Source organism: Microtus oregoni, unplaced genomic scaffold, assembly GCF_018167655.1.
Source record: "Microtus oregoni isolate MIOR12 unplaced genomic scaffold, Mior012 000027F_ref0000203, whole genome shotgun sequence".
NCBI lineage: Eukaryota > Metazoa > Chordata > Mammalia > Rodentia > Cricetidae > Microtus > Microtus oregoni.
The window spans coordinates 18,096,407-18,120,413 of NW_024543086.1; the positions used below are offsets into that span (position 1 = coordinate 18,096,407).

A 24,007-nucleotide genomic window follows, 5' to 3' on the forward strand; every position below is an offset into this window, starting at 1 on the left:
CCCCAGAAGGCACTAAACGGAGCCAGCTCCATGTCCCTGTTCAGTATGCTCCTGGCCTTTCATGCCCCAAAACCCAAGGGTCACCCAGTCTCTAGATCTGCTAGCTTGGGTCTCAGGAGGCCTGAGCTTTGAGGTGACACTTGAAGCTACAGATCCTGGGTGCTGAGGCCATCAGCCAGTGCATAGCCAGGCAAGATCTCCTGCCAGGTGCCCCAACCCCTATATCCTAATCAGAGGCAGGCAGGCAGGGTGTGGCTAGGTTGGGCTGGGCAGCTTGGGGCAAGGGTGTGGTCTTTTAGTGCCCCCCACACCCTCAGAGACATCCCCATTCTTGAGCCTCCAGTGACAACTCTGGACCCAGCAGAGGTAAGGGGCAAATTAGAGGGGCAAGTCCTGGAAGGAGCACATGGCAAGGGTTGGGTCTCAAGGTACTCTCCTGGACATGTCCCTTTTGGAAGATGCCTTCAGTTTCTCCTGCAATCCGGGTCCAAACCACTCGAGCTCTTGGGTGGGGTACTGGGAAGATTCTTGATGGCCTTTCTATTCAAGACAGGAAAACAGTGGCCTTTCCTCCCATATTACAAATGAGATCTGGAAGGGGAGGAGACGGGGGGGGGGGGGGGGGGGGGGGGAGTGGGGGAGCTTACTCAGTAAGAATCCGGGTTTCAGTCCTGACCTTCCCAGTTCTGTGGGAAGGAGCAAGAAAAAAGCATTTGCTTTTGCCCCTTCAGGGTATGGGGTGGCACAACCAGTCTGTCACCTGGACATTGAGATCCGTGGTTATACCACCACATCTGTCTCCCCTCCAGGTTATCCCAGTATGCCCTGATCATTATGTTGTGGGGGATTAATGGACAAAGTATGATCTTTGCGTGTAAGTGGATGCTCAATAAACATTAGTTGCTGCGTTTTTCTCGGACTAGGCGGCCCAAATATGTCGGCGTGCACCCTACCTGCAATGTAGAGAGACAGATGGGAACGCCCGGGACTTAGGGCATGAAGGTGAGAATAAAGCGATCTGGGTCCCTAAAGGCTGGTTTCAACCAGTCTTTCAGGATAGTTAAGGCGGGCGTAGGTTTGAAGGCTGGAGTCGTGCACGCGGAACTCTCGGGCTCAGTTGGTGAACAGCCCGGGCATGATTGGAGAATGGACCGTCGCGCGGCAACGCGCGGAGCCGGCGGAAATGGGGCTGATGTCCCGCGGCGGGCCTGGGGGCCTCGAGCACCTTCGTCCTCCCGGGCCCGCCAGAGGTGGTGCCCAACCCAGTCCCTTCCCTACCACTCGGGGACGCGGCCCAGGGAAGCAGCCGGTGAGCACTAGTGGGCGGCGGGGCCGGGAGAGCAGGAGAAAATCCCGAGGCAGCGCAGGCCTCTTGGTCCTCAATGCCTGTCTTCAAATACTCTGAAATGGGAGATCAGGAGGCCGGAGTGGAGAGAGCGGCGGCCACTCCGCAGCTGACTTCCAGGCTCGGCGGCACCCGTTGTGGGTCTGGCCTGCAGACCCGAGCTTGGAGGGCGCTGAGCGGCCCCTCCTCCCCTCCAGGCGGGGACTAGCTAGAAGATTCCTGGAGCACCGCGGAGAGGCTCACACTTGTCCTTGACCCCAGTATAGTTTAGGTCGAAAACAGATTTACCACCTCCTTTTGAAATGAAAAAGGAAAGATTCACACAGGCAAGAAAATGTTTCTGGACAGGTTCTCTTATAGCCCAGATTGACCTCAAAGTCCCAGAATAGAAAAGGGTGACCTTGAATTTTTTTCCTTCCTGCCTCCACTTCCCTGTGACAGACGTGCACTGCTATTACCGGGTTTGTGAGGTTTGGGGGACTGAGTACAGGATCTGCAACAAGCTAGGCAAGCACCCTACCACCTGAATTACATTCCCAGCCAAAAAAGTAGTTTTTATTTTGTTTTTGGTTGTTTTGAACTTGGAGCCAATGTGAACTTTCACAAAGGAGAGTTTCAGCTATGATGTGTCCCTGGCCTCTTCTAGCTGGGCCACCCCTCAAGCCTGTCCATGCAGGGGAGGTAAGCAGTAGTTCTGCTTCTACTGAAGTCTGACTGGGAGTTCGGCAAAGAAACTTCCTGAGGCCTCTTTTTATTAAACCCATCCGGGAATGGACTGTTGTAGAACTGGCTTCTTCCTAGCACAGGCAGCTTATCCAGGTGTGGGCTGTTCTTTTAATCTTTAAAGATGTTTGCACTGCCCAGGTTTCTGCCTTCTTTCTCTCTCCAGCCTCTCACCTTCTCTTGTATCGATTGCCTGCTCTTTCATCTTTTGCTGCTGCTGGAATCCCAGCAGCCCAGTGGAAGCACACTTCAGTGGTTCTGGAGGCCGAGCTGGGAGTGAGGGTGGCAATTTGCCCCATAACTACTTTGAGTTCTCCCAGTACCCCACAGATCAGAACACCAACCTCTGCATCTGCCTTTTTCCTTTGAACTGAGATGCTTTTTGTTTTGCTTTGCTTTTTTTTAAAGGTAAACTTTAAGTGAAGCATTCTCTACAGAAAGGATGTGCACAAATTATGTATACAGCTCATTGAATTCACTCATTGTGAGCAGATTCAAAACTAGCCCCTCCCCAACATCTGTTTATAATCAGACCAAGGGCATTTCTCTCCCCACACTGTTGGAGCATTTTCCCTTGGTTCCTGTGAAGTGTTCCCCAGGAGAGTCAGATGGTATTTCACTGAGCTTAGGCTATGCTGAATTGACCGTTCCCTTTAGAGCTCTCAGTTTTGGCCTGGACTCAGAGCTTATATGAGACCCTAGGTCTAACCCTCAGTTGTAGAAAAACAAAACCTTTTTCTAAGTTGTTCATGCAAGGTCTCTGGGCCGACTTACCTGCTGGGAGGGGAGCAACTGCACAAGCTGCACAAGCCCTGGGCGTATGTCTGTGGGATGAGTACCCATCATGTCCAAGGGTTTTGCGTGAACCCTGGACCAGGAACCTTAGGTTCATCACAAGATCTGTGTTTCCTCAGGAAAGGATCCAAAACTGGGGGGTGAGGGGAGAGTTCATTGCTCAGGATTGCTATGTCCTTCACACTGGCAAGATGGGGTAGTGTCTAAGAAAAAGCAATTGTACCCCAACCCTGCTAACCACCCAGCAGTTCGGTTTAGCAGGAATGCCTATGAGGAATTCTACAGCCCCCAAATAGCTGCTCTCTTGGCTGCATCTACCAACAGTACTGCCTGGCTGCCAGGATGGAGAGACCACAGCCAGCACTGGAGGCCTAGCTGTGACACGGTGACTCACAGTGAGGTGCTCTTCCGAAATGACCATTTTGATGAGGGCCCGGTCCACCTGAGCCACTGGCAGTCAGAAGGCGTGGAGGGAAAGATGCAGGGGCCACAGAATGAAAGATTTGTAGCTGCTGTGGTGGTTCTTGATGTTCATCAAGATCCTGAGAGGCGCTGGGCGGTGGTGGCATACGTCTTTAATTCCAGCACTTGGGAGGCAGAGGCAGGCAGATCTCTGTGAGTTCCAGGACAGCTAGGGCTGTTACAGAAAAACCCTGTCTCAAAAAACAAAAACAAAACAAAGCAAACAAACAAAAAAGATCTTGAGAGGCCAAGAAGGCTGGTGTTTCCTTCAGAGAAAATGTATTGGCATTCTCCATGGAGAGTCCCATCTTGGAGTGTCTGATGGATTCCAGAGGAAGATGAATACTACTCAAAAGTACTTCAGGGGGGCAGAAAAGAGAGTAGAGGCAGCTCTGCCACTGAGCTACTTCTGCAGGCCCCCTTTCTTTTGTCTTTGTGGTTTTTGAGACAGGTTTTTCTGTAGCTTTGGAGCCTGTCCTGAAACTTGCTCTGTAGATCAGGCTGGCCTCAAATTCATAGAGATCCACCTGCTTCTGCTTCCCAAGTGCTGGGTGGGATTAAAGGCATGCACCACCACTTGCCTTTTTTCCTTAAGACAGAATTCTCACTACACTGACCTGGTTAGCCTTAATCTGACTCTGTAGACCAGGCAGGTCTTGAATTTACACTCTTCCTGCCTGATTTGTTCTCTGACCCCAGGGGCAGGAGGACATGCTGCTTGCTACAGAAGGAGAGGTTCCCTCTGAGTTCTAGGCCCTAGACCCAGTTCTAGGACCAGTGCTGTATGTGTGCATCTGATTTTCCTGAGCCCTAAACTAGTTTGTTTCATTTGCTTTTATTTTGTTTATTATTATTATTATTATTATTATTATTATTATTATTATTATTAGTGTTATTGAAGATCAAACTCAGAATGTTGGCCATGTTACACAAGCATTCTACCTTTGAAAATCATCCTGAGCTGGAGAGGTGGCTCAGCAGTTAAGAGCACTGGCTGCTTTTCCAGAGGACCTGCGTTTAATTCCCAGCACCCACATGGCAACTCACAACTGTCTCTAACTCCAGAGTTTCTGATTCTCTCACACAGACATACATGCAGACAAAACACCAATAAACATAAAATAAAAAATTATATAGAAAGAAAGAAAACTATTCCTCGCCCTCCAAAACAGATTTATTTTTTTTTAGATTTATTTACTTTATGTGTATGAGGTTTTGCGTGCATCACACGTGTGCCTGGTGCCCATGGATCTGCTAAAAGTGGAGCTATGGATAGTTGTGAGCCACCATATGCGTGTTGGGAATCAAACCAGGTCCTCTGCAAAAGCAACAAGTACTCCTAACCCCTGAGCTAGCTCTTCAGCCCCAGGTTTTAAACTTTTAATTCTTTTTTTTAAATATTTATTTATTATATATACAATAGTCTATCTGTGTGTATGCCAAAGGCCAGAAGAGAGCACAAGATCTCATTACAGATGGTTGTGAGCCACCATGTGGTTGCTGGGAATTGAACTCAGGACCTTTGGAAGAGCAGGCAATGCTCTTAACCGCTGAGCCATCTCTCCAGCCCCTAAACTTTTAATTCTTGCTTAAGTAAATCCTGTTTGTTGCTATTTGAGATGATGCCTTATTTTGCATTCCCACGTGCAGACCAGGATGGCCTTGAACTCATAGTAGTGATCTTCCTGCTTTAGCCGTCTGAGTACAGAAACTAGCTAAGAAACATACTTTTTTCTGTTTCCTCCTCCTCTTCTCACTCCTCTCTTTTTAAAGACTGGCCTTGAACTCCAGGTACACCTGCCTCCACCTCTCCACTGCTGGAATTACAGGTGTGCCTAACAGTTGGCTTCTTGTTTGTTAAAGCTAGGATTTGTGTACATGCTCAGACTGTGTGCATTTACATATGAAACGCAGAAGGAATCCTTTCTCTTTAGGTCCTGAAAGACCTCAGGCTCAGTCCACTTATCTATGGCGTCTGGGACCCTTACTTTGCCCTGCTTCAGGCTGCTTGGTTCAGAACATAAGGAGGAAGTAGCTTGCCATCGCACACATAGTGCTTCTTCCTGGGTCAGTGCTTGGAAGAGTTCAGTCCCTGTGAGATGCAGAGCCATGACCCAGTCTCTGCCACCGAATCCACAACTGTGCTTTCCCAACCTGTGGCCAGATGAATAAGCCTGGCACAGCATCTAGCAGCCACAGAGTGGCAGTAGCTCTAAACCGACACTCTCTTCTCTTCCAGGGCCCCCGGCATGGTGCTCAAGGCCTTCTTCCCCACGTGCTGTGCCTCAGCAGACAGTGGCCTGCTAGTGGGACGATGGGTCCCGGAGCAGAATAGTGCCGTGATCCTGGCAGTGGTGCACTTTCCCTTCATCCCCATTCAAGTCAAGAAGCTCCTGGCTCAGGTGCAGAAAGCCAGCCAAGTACAAGTGGCTGTGCTAGGCACCTGGTGCCACCGTCAGCAGGAACCCGAGGAGAACCTGGGGCATTTCCTAGAAGGCCTAGGTGCCATCTTCTCCCACGATCCCTGGTTGCAGCTATGCCGGGAGAGGGGTACCAGGTTCTGGAGCTGCAAGGCCACTTACCATCAGATGTCCACCAATCTGGGCACACCCACTGAAGACCAGGTCATGCTCATCTTCTACGATCAGCGCAAGCTGCTGCTCTCCTGGCTGCATCCCCCAGCAGTACTGCCTGGCTGCCAGGATGGAGAGACCACAGCCAGCACAGGAGGCCTAGCTGACGTCTTTGACACAGTGGCGCGCAGTGAGGTGCTCTTTCAAAATGACCAGTTTGATGAGGGCCCGGTCCGCCTGAGTCACTGGCAGTCAGACGGCATGGAGGCGAGCATACTTGTGGAGTTGGCGAAGCGGGCTTCGGGGCCTGTCTGCCTGCTGCTGGCTTCTCTGTTGTCCCTGCTCTCTGCAGCTAGTGCTAGCTGGTAGGTACAGCAGACTGGACAAGTAGAGCAAGAAGTTGATCCCCTGAGAATCATGGTCTCTCCCTCCCGTGTGTAGTGACATTGACAGCCAGAGAGTCCATCCTGAGGTGCTTGTTCTGGGAGCCAGTTTTCATCTTACCTTTCCTCCCTTTGCATCTCAGAGTATGTCCTAATAGAGGTTGTTGTTTCTGTGTCACTTCCTGGTCCAGCATTTTCCCCTGGTAGCCTGTGATTGTGTGAGGCCCATCAGTTTGGGAATAGAACAAACCACAGATACTTCAGGTGCCTAAAAAAGAAACCTGATGAACACAAAACTGGGTTATTATAGCTTTTAAACAAATTTATATGTATGAATATTTGCCTGCATTTATATATGTGTATTGTGTGTGTCAAGAGAGGGTCAGATCCTCTGGAACTGGAGTTCCAGATTGTTCTGAGCCACCATGTGAGTGCTGGGAATTAAGCCTGCATTTTCTCTATGAGCTCTCCTAGCAAGTGTTCCCGAACACTTCTCTCTTTAACTCATCTTGGTTTTGTTTATTTGTTTGTTCGTTTTGAGACAGCATCCCAGCTATGTGGCCTTGGCTAGCCAGGAACTCACTAAGTAGACCAGGCTGGCCTCAAACTCTGCCTCTTTTTCTTCTGGGAGTGCTGAGATTAAAGGTCACTATCTGCCCTTCTTGGAGTTCTTTGGCCTGTGAGGACATAGAGCTGCCCACTCCCCTGCTTCTTTGTCCTCCCCACAGCTGGCTTCATCCGCTGATATAGTTCCTCTCTAGGCCGGTCAGTTGTCTGGGATGGTAGTCCTCACCTAGGCTCTCTAGAGATTTAGAGAAGTTCCTAAGTCCTGGGAGTGCTGGGTAGCAGCATAGTTTAACTTGTGAATGAGAGCCTGGGGGCCTCTTTCTCTCACAAATGTTCTCTCTTAACTTTCTCTCTCAACTCTGCCTCTCTTTTTGAAATAAGGTAGTTTTTATGTATATCTCAAGCTGGGCACAAATTTGCTATGTAGCCATAGGTAACCTTTAGCTTTTTGCGGGGCCAGTGTGCCCTATGTAGTTATGACTGTCCTGTCCTGTAACACTTTATGTAGACCAGCCTGGCCTTGAACTCACAGATCCACTTCCCTCTGCCCCCAGAGTGCTGGGATTAAAAGTGCACACCACCACCACCCTGGGCAGGCGGTCTAGCAGCTTAGCTGTCTATTCAGCCTAAGAGGATGTTTTTCTTGGTGCTGCTGCCCGTAAGGACCAGCTGGAGTTCTCCCTCAGCACTCTCCTCCCTTTAGATCTTCAATCTGGTGTCTGGCCTGGGGTCCAGCTGACCTTTCCACTTTCCAGGAGCTCTGGGGACCTTGGGATACTTTCCCAGAAAGGAAGCCCTGGGTAACCTATAAGGATACATTTTAGGTTGGAGGAGCTGCTCGGGCTATCTTGATGTATGGTGGAGACTTTGTGGCAACCTTGGAATGAATAAGGTGGAGGTTTTTCTGGGCCCAGGTACCATTACATCAGAAAAGGTCCTAGTTTTCTTTATCCTCTCAGGGGACGCAAGAAAACTGAAGAGATGCTTGTTTATTGACTACAAACAGCAGCCTACCTATCAAGCAAGAGTCAGTGGTTGCTGGGCAGTGGTGGCACACGCCTTTAATCCCTGCACTCAGGAGGCAGAGACACACAGATCTGGCCAGTCTGGTCTACAGAGCAAGTTCCAGGATAGTCTCTAAAAGCTACAGAGAAACCTGTCTCAAAATTATGTTATGATGCTGGTGTACTGGCAAGGCTGTCACTACAGAGTCAAGCTCCTCTACCCTTCTCAACCAGCCCCAATGGTGTCGTGAGCCTGGGCCATGAAGGACTGACTTGGACTCTGGGAGTTTCACATGAGAGGTCACTGTGGTTGGCTATTTGAAAGGGAAGGCTCTGTTGAGGCTGCTCTGTGGAAGTGGGGCCTTTATTTTATTTTTGCATTTTTTATTGATATTTATTAGGCTCTACATTTTTCTCTGTTCCCTTCCCCCAAAGTCCCCATGCTCCCAATTTACTCAGGAGATCTTGTCTTTTTTTACTTTCTACTTCCCATGTAGATTAGATCTATGTAAGTCTCTCTTAGTGTCCGCATTGTTGTCTAAGTTCTCTGGGATTGTGGTTTATAGGCTGGCTTTCTTTGTTTTATGTTTAAAAACCACCTGTGAGTGAGTACATGTGATAATTGTCTTTCTGTGTCTGGGTTACCTCACTCAAAATAATGTTTTCTAGCTCCATCCATTTCCCTGCAAAATTTAAGATATCGGTTTTTTTTCTGCTGTGTAGTACTCCATTGTGTAAATGTACCACATTTTCCTTATCCATTCTTCGGTTGAGGGGCATGTAGGTTGTTTCCAGGTTCTGGCTATGACAAACAATGCTGCTATGAACATAGTTGAGCACATGTCCTTGTGGCATGATTGAGCATCCTTTGGATATATACCCAAAAGTGGTATTATTGGGTCTTGAGGAAGGTTGTTTCCTAATTTTCTGAGAAATCGCCACACTGACACTCAAAGGGGTTGTACCAGCTTGCATTCCCACCAGCAATGCAGAAGGTTTCCCCACAACCTCTCCAGCATAGTTGTCATCAGTGTTTTTGATCTTGGCCATTCTTACAGGTATAAGATGGAATCTCAGAGTTGTTTTGATTTTCATTTCTCTGATGACTAAGGATGTTGAACATTTCCTTAAGTGTCTTTCAACCATTTTAGATTCCTCTGTTGAGAGTTCTCTGTTTAGGTCTGTACTCCATTTTTTTTTATTAAATTACATGATCTTTTGGTGTCCAATTTCTTGAATTCTTTGTATATTTTGGAGATCAGACCTCTGTCTGATGTGGGGTTAGTGAAGATCTTTTCCCATTCTGTAGGCTGTTGTTTTGTCTTGTTGACCGTGTCCTTTGCTTTACAGAAGCTTTTCAGTTTCAGGAGGTCCCATTTATTAATTGTTTCTCTCAGTGTCTGTGCTGCTGGGGTTCTATTTAGGAAGTGGTTACCTGTGCCAATGCGTTCAAGTGTATTTCCCACTTCCTCTTCTATAAAGTTCAGTATGGCTGGCTTTATGTTGAGGTCTTTGATCCATTTGGACTTGAGTTTTGTGCATGGTGATAGATACGGGTCTATTTTCATTTTTCTACATGCTGATATCCAGTTATGCCAGCATCACTGCACCACTTGTTAAATATACTTTATTTTTTTCCATTTGATTTTTTTTTTTTTTGCTTCTTTACTGGGTCTTTTTTTTTTTTTTTTTTTTTTTTTTGGTTTTTCGAGACAGGGTTTCTCTGTGGCTTTGGAGCCTATCCTGGAACTAGCTCTGTAGACCAGGCTGGCCTCGAACTCACAGAGATCCACCTGCCTCTGCCTCCCGAGTGCTGGGATTAAAGGCATGCGCCACCACCGCCTGGCTATTTTTTGCTTATTTATGAAAGATCAGGTGTTCAAACATGTGTGGATTGATATCCAGGTCTTCTATTCTGTTCCATTGGCCCTCCTGTCTGTTCTCGTGCCGACACCAGGCTGTTTTCAGTATTGTAGCTCTGTAGTAGAGTTTGAAGTCAGGGATTGTGATGCCTTCAGAAGTTCTTTTATTGTACAGGATTGTTTTGACTATCCTGGGTTTTTTGCTTTTCCATATGAAGTTGAGTACCATTCTTTTGAGGTCTTTGAAGAATTTTGCTGGTATTTTGCTGGGCATTGTGTTGAATCTATAGATTGCTTTTGTTAAGATTGCCATTTTTACTATGTTAATTCTGCCTACCCAAGAGCATGGGATATCTTTCCACTTTCTGGTGTCTTCTTCAATTTCTTTCTTCAAAGATTTAAAGCTCTTGTCATACAAGTCTTCCATTTGTTTCGTTAGAGTTACTCCAAGATATTTTATGCTATTTGTGGCTATTGTGAAGGGTGTTGATTCTCTAATTTCTTCCCAGCCCTTTTATCATCTGTGTACAGGAGGGCTACTGGTTTTTTTGAGTTAATCTTGTATCCTGCTACATTGCTGAAAGTGTTTATGAGTTGTAGAAGTTCCTTGGTAGAATTTTTGGGATCATTTATGTAAATTATCATATCAGCATTGAGAGTTTGACGACTTTTTTCCAATTTGTATCCACTTGATCTCCCTTTGATGTCTTATTGCTTTAGTTAGGACCTTAAGAACTATATTGAATAGATATGGAGAGAGTGGACAACCTTGTCTTGTTCCTGATTTCAGTGGAATCTCTGGGAGTTTCAGGAGAGGGGCCTTTAAATCTTCCAAGGTCAAGTCCTGCTCCCTGCACCAAGGTTACACACAGCTCTGCACATCCCAGGAGTCCTTAGGTCCCTCCCGCCTCCGGCAGGGCTCTATGTGGGAATATGGCTCCTGTTGCTACCCTTTGTGCTCCTCCATGCATGTCCTGGCTCACATGGGTGCAGCTCAGGTGCTGTCAAGCACTTCCTCCTTGGCTTAGAGACATCTCTCTGAGCATCTGTGGAAATATTTTCATGCCTCCTTTTATTAGGAATTCAGTCTTGCTGGAAAGCCCAGCAGAACCTTGCTGAGCTGGGTTACAATTAGTAGGCCGGGCAAGTCCTAGGTGGGTGGGAGGTGACCTAATCCCCATTTTGGGGCCTTTTTTTTTTTTTGAGACAGGGTTTCTCAGGGCTTCTCTGTAGCCCTGGCTGTCCTGAAACTTGTTCTATAGACCAGGATGTCTTTGAACTCATAGAGATCCACCTGTTCCTATCTTCCAAGTGCTGGAATTAAAGGCTGGGTAGCTAACGGTAGCTAGGGTTCAGGTTAGAAGCCTCAGCGTAGCTAAAGGAATTTAGGGCATTTCTAGTCCAAGGATTACAGAGTGACTCCCACATGTGCTGTTTGAGTCATGTTCTTTATTCTGCTGGCTCTGGTTTTACCTCTGCAGCTTCTAGTTCTCTTTTATTTCAATTCTGTTCCAATTCTCCTTGCTTCTTTTTTCATCTAGTCTAAAAAATACTTTTTACAGGAGGTTTAATGGAATAAAAAAATGTTACAAGGGTCACATCTCACTGGTCATAGCACATTCCTTGGGTGAGTGATGAGGGCAGAACCATTTACCATGGCAACACAGAACTTCAAGGTTTCTGGTGTAAGACCGTGACCAGAAGCCAGGGACACAGCGCCCAGTGAGACAAGCTGTGAGACATAGTTCTTTTTTTTTTTTTTTAAGATTTTTATTTGTTATGTATACGGAGTTCTTGCTGCATGTATCCTGCAGGCCAGAAAAGGACACCAGTTCTTATTTGATCTTATTACAGATGGTTGTGAGCCACCATGTGGTTGCTGGGAATTGAACTCAAAACCTCTGGAAGAGCAGCCAGTGCTCTTTACCTCTGAGTCATCTCTCCAGCCCTAAGACATAGTTCTTTTATCAGCTAGACTTGGCAAGCAAAGAATTGGCATGATTTTTTAGTCTTTGTGTTAATAACCTTGGTTAGACACCTGTGATTCTGACCTTGTGCATAAGTGTAAAGTTTTTTTTTTTTTTTTTGAGACAAGGTTTCTCTGTGGTTTTGGAGCCTGTCCTGAAACTAGCTCTTGTAGACCAGGCTGGTCTCGAACTCCCAGAGATCCGCCTGCCTCTGCCTCCCGAGTGCTGGGATTAAAGGCATGCGCCACCACCACCCGGCCAAGTGTAAAGTTTTTAACTTAAGATTCATATACAAAAACCTTTAGTCTAGTTTGAACTTGCTCTGAGGTAAAAGTGAGCTAATTGTATGTAGTTTGTCTGAACTGAGGAGAAATTGTTGTTTTTCTGATATGAGTCTGAGTAAAAAGAATAAAACAGGCTTTTAAGTGTCTTACAGTTCTCATGGAACAAATGATCTAGTTATGAAGCATATCCTAGTATATTTTCTATATATCTAAAACATACAACTTAATAGGAAGTCATCTTCCTGTCCATCCACAGATATATGTGCCCATAAGATTGAGATGCAATCATAAGCTGGGTGGTGGTGGCGCACACCTTTAATCCCAGCACTAGGGAGGCAGAGGCAGTGAGTTCGAGGCCAGCCTGGTCTACAAAGCAAGTTCCAGGACAGCCAGGGCTACACAGAGAAACCCTGTCTTGAAAAACAAACAAACAAAAAGACTGAGATGCAATCATGAGATTATACATACATTTCATGTGACATTGCACACTACAGTGCAGGTATTGGGGAGACAACCATAGCTGCTTTAGCAACTGTGAAAGTACAGTCAGGAGCAACAGTTTCCAGAGTTGGTGGTCCTGCAGGCCCTGCCTGGAAGGGATTCTCCATTAGAGAATCATTCCTCTGGTGGATTGACATCTGAACGCTAGTTATCATCTTCTATGTACTTGTATACTTCCATGGCCTTCGATAGGTAGCCCTGACCAAGCTGACCTCAAACTCAGAGATCTGTCTGTCTCCTGAGCTGGAATTAAAGGCATGTGCCACCACTCCTGACTCACTTTTAGCCATTTTGAGACTTACTTTTTTTGTTTTGTTTTGTTTTTGTTTTTTTGTTTTGTTTTGTTTTTTCGAGACAGGGTCTCTTTGTGTAACAGCCCTGTCTGGCCTTGAACTCAGAGATCTGCCTGCCTCTGCCTCCCCAGTGCTGGGATTTAATGATGTGCGCCACCACCTCCCGGCCTGAGACTCATCTTTGTATTGGCTGGTAGGCCATACATTTCACACCTATGCATCCTTGCTTGGTCATGTTGACTTTCATACTTGCCTTGGCCTTGCTGAGCTTTGGAGTGGAACCAAAGAGCTTAGGCTGAGTGGATCTGGCTGGAAAACTAAGGAACTGAAGGCTGGAGCAGTCAGTCTCAGCCCTTATATTCTCCTCAGGCTGTGGAAGCTGTGGCCCCTTTCTTTCATCAGAAGCAAGCTCTCCACTTGTGAACAGCTCCGGCACCGACTGAAGCACCTCTCACTCATCTTTAGCACAGAGAAAGCCCAGAGTCCCATGCAGCTAATGAGGTATGGTTTCCTTTCCCAGGAAGGGTAGTATGGCCCAGCCTCTTCTACACCTCTGCTCTGCATTGTGCCTCCAGCCAGGCCTCTCTTGGGTCACAGGCTGTGTCTAGCTGTCTCTCAGCTGCTTTCCCCCATTTTGCTTCCAGGAAGGCCAACATGCTGGTTTCTGTGCTGCTGGATGTGGCCCTTGGCCTGCTGCTGCTCTCTTGGCTCCACAGCAATAACCGAATTGGACAGCTGGCCAACGCCCTGGTCCCCGTGGCTGATGTGAGTAGATTGGATGATACCCAGCATCTTGAGGGTGGGGGATCCTCCTAGGCAGTGCTCACCTGTCCTCACCCCAGACACATTCCCTAGGTGCTCTTCTTGAAGGTGGCAGTGTCTGGGGGCCATTTGTGGTTGAGGCTTTCATGGAACCCTTTTCTGTGCTCAGCTGATCTTTCAGATGAAAGGCAGCCTTGGGACACCTCAGTGCTCTGGGCTGTTGTTGGACTGGCCAGACTGCTCTTTCCCTGGAAACAAGAGGCCCAGGCCTGTCCTCTGTGCTCCCAGCGTTCCCATGCATTACATGTGCAGCACATCCATGCTGGTCCCTCCTGCTCTCCTCCACCTCCTTATTTCCACCGAGCCTCAGAACTTTTCAGTTCTCCATCTCATCTTCAGAGCCAAAGCCCTGTCTATCTGTCCTGTGGAAGCCTTCAGGGTCTGCCCATGGGCTCACTCTCTGCTCCATCAGTGCGGCTGTATGCCAGGTCTGTTTGTTGCCAGGCCTGGAGTCTGGAGGCAGCAGTGGGCTCCTCTCAGTTCCTAAATTATGAGTTATATGGAGCTCTTCCCAATAGGAAAGAGAAGCTGGGGTTGGGGCGGAAGGGGTTAGGCTGTTTCCACATTCTGTTTCTTGGCCAGCTTTGTCTGAATCCTTCTTTTTGCAAAATTGCAAAAAAATATATAAAAGCCATAAATATTTAATTAAAAAGTGGAGTCTCTTTCCGCTGCCAGGCTTTTATCCTTTAAATATTAAATAAGTCCTATTTATAAAGAAGGTTATGCTCTTCCCTAGTGTTCCTAAGACTTTTATACAGGGTTGCAAAAGGATTTGGGAAGAACATATAAGATACAGGAGCTATTCCTGTGGCCTCACCTTGGTGACCAAGTAGAGCATCCCTTAGCCTCCTTACTTCCCCCACTATGGCCAGTGTGGGCACTCCATCCTGGCAGCCAGGACCAGTTTTCCTGCTTACTGTTGAAGTCCCTCTGCTGTTTATTGAACTTGATTTGTTTTTTCTCTGAGTGCCCTGCTTTCCAGTGCTCACACTTGCTTCCCTAGACCCTGATAGGCTCACCCGAGGGACTAGCCATTGCTGGGTGGCCTCAACTTCTTGTAGCAAGTGACAAGAAGAGGTCTTTGACTGAGAGCTTCAGTATTCTCAGGCTCCCCTAAGTGGTTTGAATTGAGCCAGGGTCAGTCCAGGTATCACGGGCTTAGGTCCCTATGGTTCCAGGGCTAAAGTAGCAAGATAGTGAGCATAAAGGAAGTTATCAGGATGAGGTAGAAGTTATCAGGATGAGGTAGATGTCCCTGGAAACACATGCCCAAGGAATTCCTTTATGTACTCCAGCCTGTTGGGAGATGCCTCAGACAAGAATCTTAGGAATCATCTGTGGCCAGGGCTGGAGTCCAGTGGCACTGCTCCTATGCAATGTTAGAAGATACGATTTGCCAGGTGTGGTGGCGCACGCCTTTAATCCTAGCACTCGGGAGGTAGAGGCTGGCAGATCTCTGTGAATAGCCATCCTGGTTTACATACTGAGTTCCAGGACAGCCAGGGCTACATAGTAAGACCTTGCCCCTCCACCCCAGCACACCCACACTAAAAGACATGATTCTGAACCTTGGAAGTAAGGAAGTTTAGGCTGCCTTTGCCCTGCCCCAGATAGACTGGCTATGGTGGGAGCCCATCCTCAACCCACCCACCCTCTTACCTCTGTGACCATGTCATCCCTTCCCTGCCCCATGTCTCTGTAGCGCGTGGCTGAGGAGCTCCAGCATCTGCTGCAGTGGCTGATGGGTGCTCCTGCTGGGCTCAAGATGAATCGGGCACTGGATCAGGTGCTAGGCCGCTTTTTCCTGTACCACATCCATCTGTGGATCAGTGAGTGCCTGATGGGCAGGGTTGGGCAGCCCAGCAGGGCACCCTAGCCAGGCCCCATCCCCTCTGCTTCCATTTTCTGGCCTCCCATTTGTATGAAGCCAACTGTGTTGGGCCAGCTGCTCAAGTCAAATTCTGGGGCCTGTGGCTGGGTCCGTGCTCACTTGTGTCCTGAAGTGTTAGGTGTCCATTCTCAGGCACTGGGGCTCCCTGTGCCTTGCTGTGCACTTCTCATGGCTGACCTCCATCCTGCAGGCTATATCCACCTAATGTCCCCCTTTATTGAGCACATCCTGTGGCATGTGGGCCTCTCAGCCTGCCTAGGACTGACTGTTGCCCTGTCCATCCTTTCGGACATCATCGCCCTCCTTACCTTCCACATCTACTGCTTCTATGTCTACGGTGCCAGGTATGTATATGTTCACATGTAGTTTTCTAAGCCGTGGGCACTCAACAGGATCTGAGCAGATGGGTGAGGTGTGGCACAGGCCCCCAGCTGGCCCTCATGAGCCTGTGTCCTACAGGCTGTACTGCCTGAAGATCTATGGCCTCTCCTCTCTCTGGCGTCTGTTCCGGGGGAAGAAGTGGAATGTTCTGCGCCAGCGGGTGGATTCCTGTTCCTATGACCTTGACCAGGTACCTACAGCTTTGAGCCTGCTGACCTGGTCAGGGCAGCTACTTGGACACTATCAGTGACCAGCCTACTGCTATCCTGCAGCTGTCTTCCAGCAGCTGGCCTAGGGGGAGGTACCAGCAGACTTTCCCCAGGTGGACATAGGGCCTGCTTTGGCTTACTCCATTTGCTTACCTAGACCTGCTACACCCATTTTCCTAACCTCCTATTTGCCTGTGTCCCCTGCTGGCTGTTTCCCCACAAGCCACCAGGTCCACAGGATATGTGGACACATCCCTCATGGTAAAGGGAACATCTCCTGACCTTGCTGGCTCAGGAGGCAAAAAAATCCCAACTGCAGTTTAAGGATGGGTGTGTGTGGCCAGTGATGGAGTGGCCTCCCCTGGTCTGGGTCTTGTGATACCAAGTGTGCCGGTCCTTGTTCCCCACAGCTTTTCATTGGGACCTTGCTCTTCACCATCCTGATCTTCTTGCTGCCTACCACCGCTCTGTACTACCTGGTATTCACCCTGGTGAGCCCAGTTCCTCCAACCCTGGGGCCTACAGAACTTAGTCTAGTCAGTGCTGGAGCCAGTCACATAGGGCACTGTTCTGAACTCTAACTATGTGCTGGTCTTAAAGCAGTTGGGGGGGGGGGGTCCTGTCCTGGGGATGGCTGGCTACAGGGGAGGTCAGGACCCATAGTGGGTAGATGAGATCATAGAAGAGCCCTCCTTTAGTGCTGAGCACCAGGGTGGACAGTATGAGATAAGCGACACCCAGGTGGCTCAAGCCCTCCAGGTTTCTGTAAGTGTCAGGAATGTGAATGCACAGTCTCTACTAGGAAGGGGTGCCAGCTGTCCTGCTGCCAGCCCTTTAGTCTCCTTAGGGTGGAGTCTATGCTTTCCGAGGGTTCCTGACCCTTTGGTCACCCTTAGTGAGTGTAGCTCAAGAGTCTGTCGGGCTACTCTCCTCCTAGTCTGTCTAATGTGTGGCAGCTTCAGCCCCAGTTAGTGGCCCTGAATGTCGCTTTTGCTACAGCTCCGGCTCCTGGTGATCACTGTGCAGGGCCTAATCCATCTACTTGTGGACCTCATCAACTCCCTGCCTCTATACTCCCTTGGTCTTCGACTCTGCCGACCCTACAGGCTGGCTGGTAAGTTGGGTGCTGGGTGCCTGGCTTCTGACAGATGGTACAACATACCCACAGGCCTTCCACCTGTGCCATGTGTCTCCTGCCTGAATGAATTGTTTATGTGGTGTGGGTGAGCAGAGCAGTGAAGATAAACTTGGCCCTGGGAACATGCAGTCTGCTCTCTCTCCCTAAGAGTAAAGTTCAGAGACACAAAGACCCAAGGCCTCATCCTTCCTGTGGTTTGGAAGGCTTGTTGCAGGGTCTGTGCTCAGAGAGTCTGTCTCCATGTAGTTATAGGCTATGCCTCTGCTCTTTGATGACCCTCGCCCTTGGAAGCAGGCCAGGATGAGGGCTGCTGCACTGTGAGAGGATCACCCTGCATTGCCTGTAATCATCACCTAGTACCCAAGCTGTCCTCTAAATCACTGCGTTCTGATTCCAGAATCCTTGAGGGAAATCTAGCTCTTTTAGGCATGAGGTTTAGGCATGATAACCCATTTATCTCTGGGACTTTGGACACAGCAGGACCTTGGGATTACATGGTATAGCCAATGTTCAGCACTTGGGATCACCTGGTATAGCCAATGTTCAGCACTTGGGATCACCTGGTATAGCCAATGTTCAGCACTTGGGATCACCTAGCATAGCCAATGTTCAGCACTTGGGATCACCTGGTATAGCCAATGTTCAGCACTTGGGATCACCTGGCATAGCCAATGTTCAACACTATTTGAGATGATTTCTAAGGTGACCAGTGTGCTCATTTGACTCTTCCAGCCAGCTCAGAACCATCCGATAGGGACGTACAGGTCTTGGCTTCGAACCTATATCTAGGTCTGCCTGCAAGCATCTTTGTGCTGCTGAATGCCTATAAAACATTTTGAAAACAACCTTCTAGCTAATTTCTCCGTTAGCTTCAGGAGGCCCAGGCAAGAGACTTATTTGCAATGTTGCATGCGTGCCCTATGCATCTACTTCTTTACCTCAGACACAAACACAGGTGGGCCACAATAGACCCAGACCCAGCCTGGAATGCAGGGCCTTCTCCCTAGCCTGAGCCAATAGCTTGGGCAGGGTAGTTAACTTTGCTTAGCAGGCCATGGTTTTGTCCCTTCTCACATCACTGGCTTCAAGGAAGCTTCATTTCCTGCCTTTTTGTTTTCTAGACAGGGTTTCTCTGTGTAGCCCTGGCTGTCCTGGAACTCACTCTGTAGTAGACCCCATTGGCCTTGAATTGAACTCAGAGCTCTGCCTGTTTTTTTGCCTCCTGAGTGCTGGGATTAAAGGAGTGCACCACTGTTGCCTGTCTACTTCCTGCTCTTTCTTAAGAACTTTCTTCCTGGGGCTGGAGAGATGGCTCAGAGGTTAAGAGCACTGACTGCTCTTCCAGAGGTCCTGAGTTCAATTCCCAGCACCCACATGGTGCCTCACAACCATCTGTAATGAGATCTGGTGTCCTCTTCTGGCCTGCAGGCATACATGCAGGTATAACACTGTCTACATAATAAATAAATAAATCTAAACAAAACAAAACAAAACAAAAAAACATAATGAAATTAAAAAAAAAAAAAGAACTTTGTTCCTGGGCATTTCCTAGACTGGGAGACCAAACTAAAAGCCAGGGGTGCTGTGGGTCCCCACATCAGCCAGACTTAGAAACTTGAAGTCAGTTAAGACACTGAACCATTAATAGGGCATCTGCTACCCAGCCAAGAGGCAGATGGGAAAGGTGGAGAAGACAACCATGTGTGCTTAGACAGACCTGCTGCCACCTGGGTGGGCTCAGAGGGGCTTTTATTGTAGAAATTGCCATCTCAATAGCCTCTGCTAACTCACAATGGGACCAATGAGGCTAACTGGGGGTGGACATTTGCTACCTTCTTTCCTAAGTACCTTGCTTTCCTTATAGCTGGTGTGAAATTCAGAGTTCTGGAACAGGAGGCAGGCAAGCCCCTGCGCCTCCTGATGCAGGTAAGAACTCCTGCCCTTCACTGCTGCTCAGACCTGGGACACCCCCCCCACACACACAATGTTCTGCCTGTGTTCTGGGACAGCTGGGGTCAGCTGGTGTGATGCTTTGGTGGTATATCAGCCAGAGGTCAGAGACAGAAGGGCCCAGTGGGGCTAAGGGGTAGACATCTGAGTATCATAACTCACTGTGTCTAGAGCTTCCCCCTCAGGGTTGTGGGACACATATTGTGGTCTACATAGTTGACATTGATATCTAGTCTGGCCTGTGAGTGGGGTCCCATTGTGCTCAAGGTTGTGATGAAGCAGAAATGGCTTAGCAAAGGCCTCAGGACAAACAGTCACTTCCTGTTGGACTTGAACCTCTGGCTCTTTCATTGTTTAAGTCTTGGGTCTTGTTCCCAGTGGGAGGGAGCAGAATGAGTTTTGGGGTGGCTAACCAGGTGCTGAATTGTATTTTGGTCCTAGTCCAAGTGTCATGTCTCTCAGATGCTGAAGCATCTGCAAGGTCACCCTTCCCAGCTCCCAGACGGAGTAGATCCTAGGATAGTGCATTACTGCCCAAAAGGGACGTGGAGCTCCCCATCACCATCCCTTTCTCGGGGAAGCAGTGCTATGTGGCCCGCTTCTCTGCTGGTCAGCTTAGCTATCTCACAGGCAGAGGTTTGTCAGGGCCTAGCTGGCCTTGCTCTATAATTGCCTAGCCGAAGATTCCCCAGAGAGGCAGTCAGACCCAGGATGCCAACCCTCAAGACCCTATAGACACAGCTGAAGCACCTATGACCACCCACCCTACTAATAATTACCCTTTCCTTGCAGATAAACCCCTTGCCCTATAGCCATGTGGTGCACACCTACCGCCTGCCTAGCTCTGGCTGCCATCCCAAGCACTCCTGGGGTTCCCTGTGCCGAAAGCTGTTCTTCGGAGAGCTCATCTACCCCTGGAGGCAGAGAGAGGACAAACAGGACTGAGGATCTGGACACAGCCTACCCATAGCAACTGCACAACCATCGCGCTTCCTCTCTGCCAGGATAGCACTGACCATGGGTGGTTTATCTCAGGTCCTACATGGTCCAACCAGACACTGTGTACTGAATGTAGGCAGGCCTCATCTTTGAGTTACTACTCTAGCTCTCAGGCCCTGTCAGCTCCATTCCTGCACGCCATCTCTAGCACAGTGGTTCTCAACCTTTCTAATGCTGTGACCCTTTAATACAGTTCTTCGTGTTAAGATGACACCCAGACTTACATTTTCATTACTACTTCATAATTGTAATCTTGTACTGTTATGAATTGTAATGTAAATATCTGTGTTTTCCTATGGTCTTAGGGAACCCCTATGAAAGGAGTTGCAACCCACAGGTTGAGAACCACTGCACTAGCATCACCTATGATCCCCCTGTTTGTTATGGTCATTGCAGTCATTGCACTGAGCCTGCTTCCTAGGAGGGCTCAGACTCTGGATATGCTGGCAGGTTTCCTTGACTGCTTTAGTGGGTGGGACCACTCCTGGGGTACCTGGTGCACTCCAGAAGCCTCAACAGAATATTCCCATCTGGGGAACTGAGGCAGCTCCTGATCCCCTGCCCCAGCAAACTAATCCCTCACTCTGTGCTTCACTGGGTTTGCTTGTTGCTGCTTCCTGGAGATCACTTTGTGAAGGTGCTGCTAATTGGCCACTGGGTGCCCTTTGCTTGAAGTCAGACCATGTGGGGTAATTGGGTACCTGCCCACCTGGCTGCTCTGCTCTTGCTGAGTGCCCCATGTGGGGATAGACCCTTTGGCAAAATATTTTCTTCTCTCATTGACTCCTTACAGGACCAGACAGCTCCCATCTGGACAGGCACTTTTGTGGCTCAGTGTGTGAATGACCTTGGGGAGGTGGAATGGCCAGGGTTTCCTGCCCACTTAGTAGGATCCCATGTGAACTAGTCCCTAGGGGGCAGGAAGGTGCAGCCAGCCCTGCCTGTCTCTCGGGCATTCAGGACACTCTACATTGGTTCGTCTGTGCCTGCTTCCCTTTGCTCTAGGCCACAGCAACCCTTAAGCACCCAATGGAGGGTTGGTGAAGATGGATCCTGACCCTGTGGTGACAATAAAAACCTCTCATGAATTTGGAATATCAGCTCAGGTGTGATTCAAGTCTGGCCAGGCTCTAGGTGCAGGCTGGATGGAGCATTGTCTCCATGATGACCACCATCATTTCCTGCCCGAAGTTTCTCCAATGACTGCTGGGTATCTGTGCAGCCGTAAGCCCTTGAAGACATCTTAGATCGATGAACAAACCTAGGGCCTCACCCTGGTTCCAGCAGCAGGCATACAGTCTGGTGGAGAAGGGGTGTCGGGGATGTGGGGTGTCTACTCGGAGCTCTGAGCATGTGAATTCCATACATGGCAGAGTACTGACCTGGACTGACAGAGTTTCTCTATGTAGCACTGGTTGTCCCAGAACTTGCTGTGTAGACCAGGCTGACCTCAAACTAAAAGATCTGCCTGCCTCTGCCTCCCGAGTGCTGGGATTGAAGGCGTGCACCACCACCACCCAATATGAACTAACAATACCATCTGCATGCAGTCTTGAGATGACTCCAGGCCTGGTTATGCAGAGGAAGCCCTCCTAGTCTGGGGCTCCACAAAGGAGCAGTAGAGGCCAGCTGGGAAGTGCCAAAGGGCCCTGTAGTCATGCACCCATCCAGAGCTCACTGAAAGTGGTGTCTGTCATCTGCGATCCTGGAGGTCACACTTTAGGTAGGCCCCACAGCTGTCTTGCCTTGGACCTGGGCTGCTTGATAACCCTTTGGGGTCCATCTGTACACAGGTGGCCATTTCCTGTATATGTATCCCTTTCCACTCTGCCTGGCCACCCTGACATCCTTTAGCTGCCTGTGTTCACCCCTTCACCCCTGGACTTCCATTAGGAGAAGGTGCTGAGCTCAGCCCAGCTGGCCCTTTTGCAGCCCTGTCATGAGATTTGCCTGGCAGCTTTCATTCTGTGCAGCAGAATACTGGGCTGTCTGCCCTTCTGGGGACCAGTCAGGACCTGGCACCAGAGCTGGCTGAAAGAACACTGGCATTAGAGCCACAAGAGTTGCTTTTTGCAGAGAGCTGTGTCTGTGGAGGTTTTCTGATTATTCTCAGATATAGCTCATGCATTTGTAACAACAAGGATTGTTGTCTCTGTGGGCATTTCCTTGGTAGACAGGTGCCTAGTGCTGTCAGACTGGTGGCTTTTCCCGGGAGCTGCCAGGGTTCCTATCACAAGCTGCCTTCCTTTGTAACTAGAAGCTTTGAAATCGGCTCTCCTAGAAGATGCAGATTTTTGATTGTGTGAATGGGTACTATTGAAATTTGATCCACTTACTAACTCTACCTAGGCCTGGAGCTTGATGTGTAGATCAGATTAGCCTCATGAATTTGCCTATCTCCCAAATACTGGGATTAAGGTTTGTGTCACCATGCCTGACTTTACCCCGTGTAACTAAAAGCTTGTCTACAGATATGTGGGACACGAAAATGGCCTGCCCTCCTCATTCTTTCTCTACTAACTGCAATGTCCATCCAGGTGTCTGGATCTGTCTACTATGAGAGGCTTGTGTGGCCGCTCCTTGCTGCCAAGCTAAGGCCAGGACTTCTGAGTAATTGAAACTTCTATTTTGAAACAGGGTCTCATGTATCTGAGGCTGGTCTCAAGCTGGCTATGTAGCCGAGGATGACTTTGGCTGATGATCTGCCTGCCTCACTTCTTGAGTGTTGGGATTACAGTTTTGTAACACACAGTTTATGCACTGCTAAGGAGCAAACCCAGAGTATAATGTGTGCTAGACAAACTATCAGCTGACTTCTGTTTCCAGCCCAACTGAATTGTTTGTGGGTACTTCTGAGCTTCCTGGACATGGGTTGCAGGACCCAGGGTCTGTCCCTTTGTATGATTCCCAGAGCTCTCTGAGGACTTAGGGTCCTACCCCAGGGTGGGGAAGTTTGTCTGTTCTAATTATAACAAAATGCAGGAGACCAATTTCTTTATGGATAGAGGTTTATTTGGCTTGTCCAGAGTCTGTGAATCCAATCACACAGTCAGCAGCATCTGGTTGTGGGCCTTTTTTGTCAAAACCGTATGGTACTAGTCATCACATGGTGAGAACAAAACATGTGTGCTAGCTCAGCTCTCCTCCTAAAGTCACTAATGCCACCATGGGAACCACCCTCATGACTCCATCTAAGTCTTACTGCCCATGAGTCCTGCCTCACAAATTGTGAAAAAGGTGAGCCACCATGCTGGCTCAGTGCACTCAGACTCAAAGGTCCATCTCTGTTCATGGAAATAGTCTCAAGGAAAGCCTCAAAATAAAGTATAACCAGTTCTCTCAGTGTTATAATATAGTCAAGTCAATATTGAATTCACCTGCTATAGGCTGTCTGTGATGTACAGTCTCTGGAAAGGGGGACTGTACTTTTCCCCACCATCCCTTCCAGAGAGTCAGCATCCATGGATGAGTCTCACTGTTTCAAGGCCCACATCTCTGAAGAAAGGCTCTCACAGACATTACTGCTACTTCAGAGAGTGAGAGCCATCAGAGCATAGGCTGGCCTCAAGTCTGGGCACAGTGGCCTCTACAGGGGAGGATCTCCCTCAGAAGCAGGTTCTGGTTCTTTAGGGACTCAGTCCTCAACTCCTCATCAGCCAAAGGTCAGGACTTTCTGGGTTCCTGTTGACCTGTGGATGGGTGTGATGTTCTTACTAATATGTGACCTAGAGTCCAGCCAATGGCCACCCCTGGGCAAAAAAATATAGCCTGAAGAAAAGTGCAGGTTAAGAATTTCTGGGATCCTTTGAGATTAAGTGTGAGTTGAGAGCCGGGCGGTGGTGGCGCATGCCTTTAATT

The 24,007-nt window shown here is 48.6% G+C and overlaps 1 protein-coding gene across 1 annotated transcript; it reads left to right on the forward strand.

The window, feature by feature from the left end:
• The first annotated feature begins 1,159 nt into the window (after positions 1 to 1,159).
• Pigq (phosphatidylinositol glycan anchor biosynthesis class Q) lies at positions 1,160 to 23,510 on the forward strand. The gene is made up of 11 exons (XM_041676274.1): positions 1,160 to 1,309; positions 5,565 to 6,263; positions 13,129 to 13,260; positions 13,404 to 13,524; positions 15,284 to 15,410; positions 15,663 to 15,816; positions 15,932 to 16,043; positions 16,473 to 16,553; positions 17,062 to 17,176; positions 19,065 to 19,126; positions 19,943 to 23,510. Exons 2-11 carry the CDS (start codon positions 5,575 to 5,577, stop codon positions 20,093 to 20,095), a joined length of 1,746 nt encoding a protein of 581 aa, XP_041532208.1. The 5' UTR covers positions 1,160 to 1,309; positions 5,565 to 5,574; the 3' UTR covers positions 20,096 to 23,510.
• Positions 23,511 to 24,007: the final 497 nt, after the last annotated feature.